This window comes from Euprymna scolopes, chromosome 29 (assembly GCF_053919585.1).
Source record: "Euprymna scolopes isolate OS-2025 chromosome 29, ASM5391958v1, whole genome shotgun sequence".
Classification (NCBI taxonomy): domain Eukaryota; kingdom Metazoa; phylum Mollusca; class Cephalopoda; order Sepiida; family Sepiolidae; genus Euprymna; species Euprymna scolopes.
Window position 1 is genome coordinate 23695093 of NC_136510.1, and position 12788 is coordinate 23707880.

The 12788-nt window shown below is 34.2% G+C and overlaps 1 protein-coding gene across 1 annotated transcript in view; it reads right to left on the minus strand.

Moving 5' to 3' along the window:
• Positions 1–9347: 9347 nt before the first annotated feature.
• LOC145252543 (eukaryotic translation initiation factor 4E type 3-like) overlaps positions 9348–12788 on the minus strand; it is a 40224-nt gene continuing 36783 nt past the window's right edge. The window contains exon 7 of the mRNA XM_080112092.1: positions 9348–10061. Coding sequence (XP_079968218.1) covers positions 10015–10061 — 47 coding nt within the window. The 3' untranslated portion in view covers positions 9348–10014. The remainder of the gene's footprint in view (positions 10062–12788) is intronic.

The following is a 12788-nucleotide window of genomic DNA, read 5'->3' on the forward strand; positions in this document are numbered from 1 at the left end:
GTCTGTCTGTGTCTGTGTACATTTCCCTACGCAATAACTCTGTCAATTTTAAGTCTACAGATTCAAAATTTGATATACAGGGTACTGAGATTTGGGAAAATCTTTGTAATCAGTTTTCGGCCAGAAATTTGGTTGTTAAGGGGTCAAAGTTCAACGAGTTGACCTTTGAGAACTCTATCAAACTCCTCTGCCAATGTTGAGTATGAACAATTGAAATTTTAGATATAGGTTCCTTGGACATGGATCTAACTTAATAACTTGATTTGAGCCCAAAGCAATATATGGAGATTGACGGACATACATATAGCTGTTTATATATTAGTTTTACTAATAATACATGAATATTAGCAATCTTGGCCAATAGTTTTATTCATTACAAGTAATGAATCATTTCTTAGAAATCACTTCCAAAAATGCATTCAAAAACGAAACAAAATGTGTGCATTCAATTTTACAAGATAAGCTTGTCAATAGGATTTTTTTTTCTGTCTTTAGTTTTCTCTTATTTGTAGCATTTTTTAAATCTCTACTTATATATAAAAGGCATTTTGTATGCGTGTGTCTATTCCTTATGGGCTCAGAAACAACTGGGCAGATTTTTAAAAACTTTTACACAAATGTACTTTGTGTCTTGGAGCTTTCTTACATAGGTCTGTACTGTAATGCCCCTGATAAGTATAAAAAATTGATAATCTAAAAAAATCCGATTAAAGAAGGAACAGTCCAATTTGGACCAAAACCTTACATCACAAGTGCATTTTAGAAATTTTATCACTGCACAAGCAGAAAAGACCCTGCATAGTAAGTCCTTTGATAAGACAGGGGCAAATTTAGAGCACAATTGAGCTATGATACTTGACTTTACATTTTGAATTTTAATTCAAGCCATTATATAACGATAATTTCATAAAATCAACAGTAGGTTCTCTACAGTGCAATTTAAACTACAATCTATTGTAGACAAAGTCACTGCGGAGAGGTATGTGAAGCTTTTTTCCGGTACATCACGGAAGGTCCGAGTAAAGCAGACAATCAATCGACTTGATTGAAAAAAAAAAAAATTTCATTGATTTCAATGACAGTAAAAATATTGTAAATGTAAAATATTCGTTGATTTAATTCGTTCCGGCCAACATCGGGTTTTTTCTGCTAGTATTTGATACAATCAAAAATGAAATAATTTAAGGTATTATTAGAATTTATCGGACTACTGTTCTCATCTTGAGTGTGATTTTCACAACGTTTCGGTCAATGTAACCTCCAACCTTCTTCAGGTGTATCTTGTCAAACTCAGGAATGTTTCTGTCGAACTCGGGAATTTGGACGCAGTGGTTAGAGTACTTAGAAAAATCAATCATAAAAAGTGATATTCTCCTGAAGGTTGAAGGTTCAATCCTCAGTGTAAGCAACCAAAAAATACAATTGTGAATTACTTAGGGTATCTATCCGGTCATGGCTAACAGAACAAGAGCATGCTACCCCCATGAAGTAAATAAAAGGCTCCACTCGAGATTCTGTCCAAATTCCCAAGTTTGACAGAAACAATCCCGAGTTTGACAAGATACACCTGAAGAAGGTTGGAGGTTACATTGACCGAAACATTGACGAGAAGAGTAGTCTGATGAATTCAAATAATACAAATAATCAATCCTCATCTAAAAAATTCAGAAATGTCAAAACAATTCAGAGCGTATTTACCAAAGTTACATATAAACAAGAAACAAGATCACCTAAAAAAAAAAACTAAAAAAAAATTTTTTAGAAATAAAAACAAGTAAAAATAAAAAGAAAAGCAGAAAAAAAAAGCAGAAATCAGAGTCATGCACAATGTTTTTATTTTCTTTCAGAATTGTTATCGCCATATCAAGAGTGATCATTTTACAAACTAATCAAGGGTGGAAACGACAAATACACAAAGTGGTTGTTTTTTTTTTTGCCCACTCAAAAGTAGCCTGACCTATAAGCTACTATATTTTGTGTCATTTGATGAATACATTACTTTTCAATTCAAGTGTTTTGGTTGTCGTCTGCCTCATCCATTATTTTTTAATTTTTTTCTATATAACATGCAGATAAATGAAAAAAAAATTGCTTAGGGGAAAAAAAAATTGAAAGACTTGAGATTTTATCATTTCTGTCCTCTTTGATCAATGCAGGAGAAATTCTTCGAGACAAAGACAATTTTGATTTTTGCCCCAAGCAACAGCATTAATTTGGAGAGCTAGATATTAAAAGCTGAACTCTGCCACTATGAAAGAGTAAATAGACTTCCTCATTAATTGGGCTACTTTTAAATGGGCCAACCCATATAAAATTCATATTTTTTTTTTACATAAATAACAAAAACCAAGTGATAAATTATTTTTGTATCAGTTTCACGTCGGATCTTTTGAGAGTGACTGGAAAATCTACAATTTCTATTATTTTTTTTATGAAGAAAATAATGCTTATAGTCTTCGGTAAAAAAAAATATATATCAAAACCACCATCCCTGAGCTTGATCTGTCATCAGTAGCCAATGTCTGGTGGACACAGATCACAATGGACAGACCAGGAGTGTCTGTTGTGTTTGTTGTAAATTGCAGATTAGTAACTCGCCCTTAGCTTGCATGGCTACTAAGACTGGGCATTACTAACAGAACCAGCATTGTCCAGGTATTTTTTTTTAAATTTCTTTTTAAATTTTGCTGACAAAATTTTTTTTTTAATTTTGCTGACAAAATTTTTTTTTTAATTTTGCTGACAAAATTTTTTTTTAATTTTGCTGACAAAATTTTTTCATGTCATATGCTATGATGTTATGTATGCCATCATAGTACACATAATATATATATTATACATATATATATATGCTATGGTGTCATTGAGATATCTATTGACAAACAAATAGGAATACGGATTTATTATAATACTAACTCATGTATACATAATAACGATACAATTTTTTGTATGTGTAGCCTACCTTGAATGACAGAATATTTATGTATATTCTCATACAACAGGCAGAGATGTGATCTCTGTTGGTCTGACAGACAGAAGAGGTTTAAGTGAAGGTGTTGTTTATTCAGTTTGAAGAATTTTAATTGTAAACCAGAAACTAAATCTGGTATTATTTTACATATTTAAATATATAGAAACACGCACACATAATAACGATAAAATTTTGAATTTTTCCTGCAATTGGAGTAGAAGTAGTTATCAGTACAATTCTGAGGAACACGTGCCATAATAGTATTTGTAGAAAAGACTGAGACTAGCAACATCACGTCTGTGAGAGCGCGGTTGCAATGAAGAGGAAAGTGTCGGGCCAATCAAATTACAGATACGTTTCTGCAATTAATCAAGAACCTTCAAATGGAACTGGCATCTAAGCTTCAGCCTCTGTCCCATCGACGAAATGTTGCCTCCCTCTGCCTTTTCTACAAGTATTTTAGTGGTGAATGCTCTGACGAACTGCAATCACTTGTGCCCCCACGACGTGAGCACCCTCGACAAACCCGACAGGCTGCTAAATCCCACCCCCACACTGTAGAGATCCCTAGATGTAAAAGATCTTTTTACTCCAATAGTTTCTTCCCCAGAACCGCTAGACTCTGGAATTCCATTCCAGGTCCCTGCTTCCCCAACAGTACTGACGTGCAGAAGTTCAAGTGTAACGTGAACCGACACCTTGCTGCCCAAATCCCTACATAGTACCCCAGTAGTTGTTGCCCCTGACAGTAGCCCCCTACACCAAAGTGGCAATTTGCCTTGTTTGGGGTGAAAATGTAATAAAAAAAATTTTTAAAAAAAACACAGATTAACAAGTCCAAATATGACAACAATACTCCATACATTGTCTGATAGTGAATCTGTAGAGATGGAAAATAATCTTGGGTGTCAAAAAGTGTTTAGAGCAACAGAGAGAACTGATTTTATCAGAAGCAGATACGTGGGTTTGCCAAAGGAATTTGAAATGTCACCAAATTGCTATGGAACTACAATTATTTCTGGTCCATGCAAAGTTATTATAATCATGGCTAGATTGTGAAATGTAATACCTGATTTGGTCGTTAAGGAAAGGGAAAAATAATTAAATAAAAAGAGCTTGTGGCGATAACAGTAATTCTGAGGCGCCAAAACTATGCATATAAAAAGTCAGTATTTTTACTATCAATCAAAAAAAATTATCTATATATATAAAAGCGAAAATGTATGTATGTATGTATGTGTGTTCGCTTTTTCTGTATGTCTACAAAAGGCTTTTTTCAGAGAAGCGGTCAGTCGGTTAACAACTTTTTTAAACTTTTTATATCACATATAAATCGTAATATCTCACAGTTAACAATGAAGCTCGCCTGTCTATTTAATTTGCTCGATTTCGGGAAGATAAATATTCAACACTGTTCGCTCGCCACATGTGGGTTAGTCTTTTTCCTATAACATCTTGGGAAAATAAAAATTAAAAAAAGCGTTCCGCAGAAAATGAAACAATATTATCCCGCAGTCAAACTTTACCTCATTAACTCATTAAAACGGGCACCTGCTAAATCCAAGTAATTAAATAAATTCAAACGTGTTTCCGTTAGCATCTCGCGATGGGGCAATTGTTAACCTCGCACATTTTTTTTTCCACACTTTAATTTACAACTTTACCTCAATGGTTCGGGTTCGATCTTCATACTTACTTTTTTTTTAACCCCCACCCTCAGAGTTTCCACACACACCTCCAAACACCCGGGCAACGCCGGGTACCTCTCACTAGTGTACAATAAAATGAACGTACATAATTGTGGCTTGTTTCAAATTGTAATGTAATTATAACAAAGTTATTTTGTGGAAAATTATATTATTTTAATACAACAGCTATTCCAAAAGTAAGGCCTCCTATTTTTTAACACAAAAACATGAGCATTGAAGAGCTACGAAGTCGGGAGTGGTACCATTAAAAGAAACAACCTTTTGTGTGCCATAATTTATTTTTCTACATAGTCACCACCATTCTCAATGCATTTTTACCAGCCTCTTTTGACGCCTCGATTGTAAGTCCAGAGCATGCTTTAGCCCTCATATCTCTGTCGTAATTTTGAAATCGGTGAACCCATCTCCTAACTCTACTGACATCAACTGCATTGGTTTTGTAAGTGTTCAACAGGTGCACGTGAACGTTGATCAGTTCAATTTTTCTGTATGGAGGAATTCAATGATACATATACATGACAGGAGTTGCTTTCTTAGAATCTCATACTGTCAATATTTGCGACAGAGAAATCAAACTTTCAGATTATGAATGCATAGGTGTAATCATCATAACAATGCAATCTGCAATCCATTCTGATCCATTCGTGTGAAATAAAAAATAGGAGGCATTACCGTTAGAATAGCCTTCATAGTTTATTCATTTCAGATATAAGTACATACAGCGTCGTTTCTGTTTGTCAAGAGACAAAGGACCCTTTTTTTTGGTTGGTTGATGTTTGTTCTGATTGCTATTGAGAAACCAAAAATCACTGTAACATCTCTCAAAACAAAACATTGTTACTTGTTTTTAACTAAAAATCATTGTAACGTCTCTCAAAACAAAATATTGTTACTTGTTTTTAACCAAAAATCATTGTAACGTCTCCCAAAATAAAACATCATTACTTGTTTTTAACCAAAAATCATTGTAAGGTCTCTCAAAACAAAATATTGTTACTTGTTTTTAACCAAAAATCATTGTAACGTCTCCCAAAATAAAACATCATTACTTGTTTTTAACCAAAATTCATTGTAACGTCTCTCAAAACAAAACATTGTTGTTCTTAAACTATGATTTTGCTTGGAGGGAAAATTTTTTTTTCCAATTGAAAAGTTTGATACATTTTTACGGACGGTTTCATCTGTTAGTCAATTAGTATATCAATTCCAAACCTTTCAGCTATAGAGAAAGCTGTCCGTAAAAAATGTATCCAATTTTGGATTTGTAAAAACAAGCAATATATAAAATCTTCGTTACATGTGCTCTATTGTTATACATTAGCAATCATCAAGCTTTTATCTCGAAAAAGTTGGTCTACGAAAAATACATAAGTATATGCACAAGCATATATTCCCCCTATATATATATGCATATATATGTGTGTGTCACTTCTTATCTGTTTTATATAAGCATTAATATGTTGCTACACATTTATGAGTATGTTTCGGTCAGCCAATTACAAGAAACTAGAAACCTCTTCAGGCGATATTGCTTAACTCAGGAATGTGTAGCAACATATAAATGATAATGTAAAACAAATAAAAAGTATATCTTGCTCTATTTCAGTATTGAGCTCTCTTACATTATCTTCTATATAAATAAAATGAACTTTTTCCTGTCTCATTTTGACATTAATAGGATTAAAAATCAAGATATTTCATGCAAATATAATATGCACAAACGGCAGAACAATATCTGAGGTGTGTTATAGGCTTATTAATTCTCAAATTCCTCGATAATCTTAGATTTCTATACTTTTTCTGCTGAGAAGTCACGGCCAAAATCGGTTAAGATCAATGGAAGTGGTAAAATATTTTCTCTCTAATAAATTCCTCCTCCCCCTGCCACCACTTAACACCGTTTGGGGATCGTTCACAAGGAACAGTTGAGAAGAGAACACCGGTTTGGCTTCGTATTTCTTTCATGTGAAGTTATTTAAAATCACTAAACTAAGCTGCAGTGCTCTGTGGCGTAGTGGTTAGCGTGCTGGACAATTCACATTATATTTTCACGTTCGCGCCGACCTACCGTAGTCGTTTTTTTTTTTTTTTTCCTAAACAACTGGAATGGACTTTTCTTGGTGGCCGAACTGTTAACGTTGCATCTGTTTTTTTTTGTTTTTTTTCACACTTTATTTTCCTACTTTTACTCATGACTCCGGGTTTGATCCTTCCTACTTACCTACCATAACATTTTTTAAAACTCCCCCCCCCCGTCCCGGAAACAAACACTCGGGCAACGCCGGGTACCCCCGCTAGTATATATATATATATATATATTAGGTTGGTGCAAAAATAATGTCGTTTTTTGATGTTCAACTTCATGTAAAAAAAACATTATTTTTGCACCAACCTAATATTTGAGAGGATTAAAGAAATATTGAAGGATTAATTTGTATTATGCACATATACAAAAATAAGAAAATAATGATTCCAAGTAGTCTCTGAAATGATCGTATGCCAGATCATTATTGACTAGAATTCTAGGACAACTACCAATAAATAAATAATATTGTAAAACAATTTGTGTTTTTTCTCTCTCCTTCTCTCTCTCTCTCTCTATATATATATATATATATAGAGAGAGAGAGAGAGAGAGAGAGAGAGAAAGGTACAAATAAAAAATAAAAAAGTAAAGCTGTTAATCATAGTCAAAAGCATAGGGAAGGGCGCCACTCTTGTCCCAGGATTACACCACTTACCCTTGATCCTAACCTTATAATACCAAGTGTTTAGTAAGGTGAGCATCAAATATCATTTTTAGTCTTTGGTATGATCCAACCCAGGACTGAACCCTAGCCTCCTGGCATATTAACCATTATGTCGAATGGGTCATTTATTTTTTTATTTATCTATCTATACGTACTAGTGATGGGACAATTCCAATATTTTCCCTGATTCCAATACTATTCTGATGCTGACCTTTGGAACTCTATTCCAGTGGCCTGCTATCCAGCTGATTACAATATGGGAGTCTTCAAGTCCAATGTAAAGAAATTCTTGTTAAGTCATGTCCCTAAATAATCAAATTCTACCCAATTCCCACCATTAACGATCACTATACTACTACCATATATCTATTAACTTCGAGCTTTGATAAGTACAATTTTTTGATTTTCGTTCTTTTAAACTCTCTAAATAGTTAGCAATTGGAATTTTTTTTTTTCGAATTACCGTAAAAATCCATGTAATATATGCATGTATTTTTGCAAACATAAAAACTACACTTCTGTGTAGGGATGGGGGGTGATTTATAGATTTTAGTTTTACTAGTTGTTTAAAATTAATAAAAATTTACCATTTTATCATTAGTACCAACAATGGTAAATTAAATTTTAAACAGAAACAAATAAAAGAAAACAATGAAAAAAATCGTTTTTGGCATCAGAAAATAGGCAGAACTTTTATTGATGCTGATACTAATTCTGATTATTAAAAAAGTTCTAATTTTTCCTATTCCTAATTCTAATCCGAGTTAATTGTCCCAACACTAATAGACACACATCTTAAATATATATATATATATATATATATATATATATATATATATATATATATATATATATAAAATGGGTTAATAAATTCCAACGAAAGAAAGATGTATATTATTTAATGTTAAAAAATACACATTGTTGGTGACTACTCCCTTATTTTAATATATATATATATATATATATATTCAGATGTGTTCAAAAGTCAAAACTAATGAAGACAATGAGGTTGTTAAATAGTGCTCAATAAAAAGAGCGGAATATTTCTTTTATTAGGGGTAAACAGTTACATATGGTCGCTACAAATAGCCATCTGTTTCAGTCAAAGAGACTTCATCAGGCGACCTGGAACCTCACGACGCAAAAGAAAAAATTGAAAATGGGATAGATTATATATATATATATATATATATATATATATATATATATATATATATATATTGGACTCTCCCATCGATTTTGATGTATACAGTTCCAACAACTTATTATTTAAATTAATTCATGCTGCAGCCTCTATATATAATATTTTTATTTATATAGACAAATATTACATAGTTGCTATACTGAACATGCTAAAGTTTAACCAGATGCCTTCATTGGCATAGAAGCTTTATTACGTCGCCTGACGAGGACTTTTGGTTCTTGCCAACTAATTGTCCGAAACATTAGCATGTTCAGTGTAGCGAGTATGTAATATTTGTCTATATGAATAAAAATATTATACTCTGCTCTTTTTATTAAGCACTCTTAATAACCTCGTTTTAATTCATGAGTTTTCTCTCTTTGACACCTTTAACTTGGTATATATATATCGATATATATATATATATATATATATATATATATATATATATATATATATATATATATATATATATATAAAATGGATTCTGCTGTTGATTTCGACATATGAGGTTCTGTCACAACTAAGTTACTCAGAAATCCATATATAATTTGTTTATAGTGGTAAAGACTTTGTGTAGAATCATCCAATATATATATATATATATATATATATATATAGAGAGAGAGAGAGAGAGAGAGAGAGAGATTTGTAAAATCATGTTTCAATCCTAGATCAAGTCAGATGAGATCTGGGATCAGAACATGTTTGCATCTGTAGCCAGCCAATTTCTATTTTTTTTTTTTATATTTCAACTTTACTTAATTATTATTATATAGCTCTGAAAAAAGTGTTATTATTATTGGCATTTTATCCAATAGTGCTCAATTGGATAAAATGCCAATAATAATAATGTTCTTCAATTGAGATGAGTATCTCCATCTTTGTTGTGTTGATTGCAATGATTTGACCTAAACAACAAAAACAAAGATGAGAATACTCAAATTGAGATTGGTATGCATTTTACAAAGCATGCAGGATTCTCAACCCTTGAATAGTTTCACATTTGATATTATAAAAAAGAATAAATAACTTTGGATATAGTCAAAATTGTCTGTTTCTTTTGACTTCCTGTTTTTGCCGTCCATTTGGCTAGATAATAAAACATGGTCAAGCTTACAAGAAAAGCCATTCTTAAAATTGGGATAGGAGGATGGTCTTTCATATTATTTGAGAGGAAGATGATCATTAATCAGAAGGGACCATATTTCTTGTCACCATTGTCTTGTCTGTAGAGCAGATACTGGAAGTCAAAAAGAACTTACAATCTTGACTATAACCATAACTTCATATCACAATTAAATCTTTGTCTGCAGCTGACGGAAGTAGGGCTACTATTTTTTTTTTTTGTGGCACTAGACAAGATAGAACCTCTCATTTTCTTGCCCCTACCCTTCAAGATTAACCAGCGACCTTGTGACCTTCAAATGCTTCATGTGTTTGGAAAGCTGAAAATTAAATAAAAAATAGAAATTAATTATTTTATTTTTCAACAAAACAAGAATTTATAAAAAAAAAGTATTGACAAAACTATGCTACCTACCATGTTCATATATTTTTGACAAACAAATATATTGTATCATGACAAACAAACATATACTAAACTCCCCCTAAAGGAAGAGGGAATGCCTGGAAGGATAATCTCATGATAATAGAGCAATTATTACATTGCATTAAGCATTGAAAGATAGTACCTTAACTTGAAATAGTATAATAATAATACAACATACGAGGTGTCTTTAATCAGTTTCCAAACACACATGAAACTCTAGTCTCCTTCGAAGTAATCTCCTCCGATTGCAATGCACTTGTTGTACCATTCCAACAACTTCTGGAAGGTTACAACCAACAGAAGTGGTATGTCTTAAGTCTACTTCCTCAGTTTTGTTCAGGAAACGGTACTGACTGTAACAGAGCACATATGGCAGCGATATGCAAATACCAAGCCATGTGCAAAATGACGTCACAGTAAGGAAAAAGACAAAGACTATAAAAAGGAGAGAGATCACGTTAGAGAGGACGATCACATTAAAGGACGTTTGAGAGGAAAGAGGTCGGAGAGAAGCAGCACGATTACATTTTACTTGGGAAAGTATCCTGCCCCGTGACAGTTGCCATTGGGGCGTTACAAATGACTTATCAACCAGTCCTCTACATCGTTCCTTGTCCTCCGTATGTTTGACCGCCTTGCTCAGCTTCAATCCTGTCCATTCTGTGATGTTGTCTTCCCATCTCTTCTTCTGTCTTTCTCTCTTTCTTCCTCCTCTGACTGTTCTCTGGAGCACTGTCTTGGCAAGCCTCTCTCTTCTTGTTACGTGGCCGAACCATTTTAGTTTGTGCCTCCTGAGTGTGGTGAGAAGATCTTCATAATGACTAATGACTTGTCTTATTCTGTTTTTGACTTCCTTATTGGTTATATTATAACCCTACCCCCTCTCTGTCCGAGGGCCGGGCCGGGCCGCATCCGTCGCTATCCTGGTTCACGGGAGCATACTTGTGATGTACTTCTGGCCGTGTTCGGCGCTCCCAGCTCACAGGACCATAAATTCAACCCAGCAGGGCTACATTCTTACTTGTCTAGTGGTGGACCCCTCAAGGGTGACCAGACTCTCACTGGTCACTGGAAAATATCCTTCAGATGCTCAGGGCACGCGAAATGTGCATGACCCTAAGTCCGTGTGGCAACATTGTCGATTTCGGCCGTCATTCTGGCTTCATGCTGGATCCAGTCTATCTCTTTCATCCTCTGGCGTCAGGGCATACCTGAAATAATCTGCATCTTCATTCAGGCTGGCGAATCGAGAAACAAGGAAAAACTCTGGGACATTTTTATATAACGAAACAAAATAATTATTCATAAATCGTTTTACACTTGTTTAGTCGAGTTCTTTGATTCGAGCTTCATGATGCAGGTTGTATACTTAAGTTCCACTAATCAATTTCCCAGCTAAGAACAAGAGCTTTTCAACTTAGCTCTTATGAGGGTTTCGCCCCCCCCCCCCCAGGCGGGGTGAGAGCGATGTGGATGCCTCGAATGCCAGTCAGTAAAAAAAAAGGACTAAGGACCCCAACTCCGAAAAGCCAATCGTTTTTATCAAATCAGAAATTCCTCCCCCCACCTTTTTAGAGTTATTCTTTCTTTTCTCTTCCCTTTCTCTCTTTCTCTTCATTCCCTATTAATTTACTCCCCTTCTCTCTTTCTTTTGTCCCGAACCTTCTCCCTCATTAATGACCATATCTCTCCCTAGGTTCAATTTATTTATTTATCTGTCCAACTAACTTATCATGTAATTAGGAGGTATTAGTCACCCCAGCTGTCTTCCATATCGCTCAACAGAGATTTTAAAAACAACCTTTCCGTTGTTGATAGATGTGTAACAGTCGTGATATAGGAACAAATTCTCATTTGTCTTTCTCTTAAAAACCCCACCCCGGCACTGATGTGATAAGCGATAACTATTTATTTCCCATTGAAATATTTTATTTCTTCTGGACATTTTTCATAAACATCTGTTATTTCCTTGACCAAGTGTCAGCATGCCCCCCCCTAACCATACCTCATCCTCTCCCATCTTCTCTTCCTCTATTTAAAAAGCAAGATCATCTGGTGTCGCCAGGGATCTCGTCATAATATAGTCTTTGTAAGAGATGCCAAGCAGTTTTTGGAAGCATCTCATTTCTGAGGCCTGAATCCTCTCTGCTGTAAGGGTCCATGTTTCACAAGCATACAAGAAAACTGAGTGTCATTCCAAATGATGTTCAACTTAGCCAGTGTTACAGCTGTTATTCTAATTCTGGCTAATACTTCAGGTTTAAACCCCACAACATCTTCAATGTTACCCAAACTACTCCCAAACTTATCTTTTGAGACTCAACCGACTACTTACCCCTCCCCCCAATAGGCTGTCCGACTCTGTACTATAACATTCATCAGCACACACGTATCTATGTGGCCTTTTCTTCAACACCTGCGCACAGTACACTCTTCATATATGAACTCTTTTCTCTTCTTTACAAACAAAATTTTCTAATATCTTGTCTTCGTCCATATTTATTGCCATTTTGCTTCACTTACACCCTTCTCCTCTTGGATGCTTGAAAGAAGAGGAAGAAAAGGAGATACAGGAAACTTAATATATCAGACCAGATATATTTCATACAACAGCTGGTCAGAT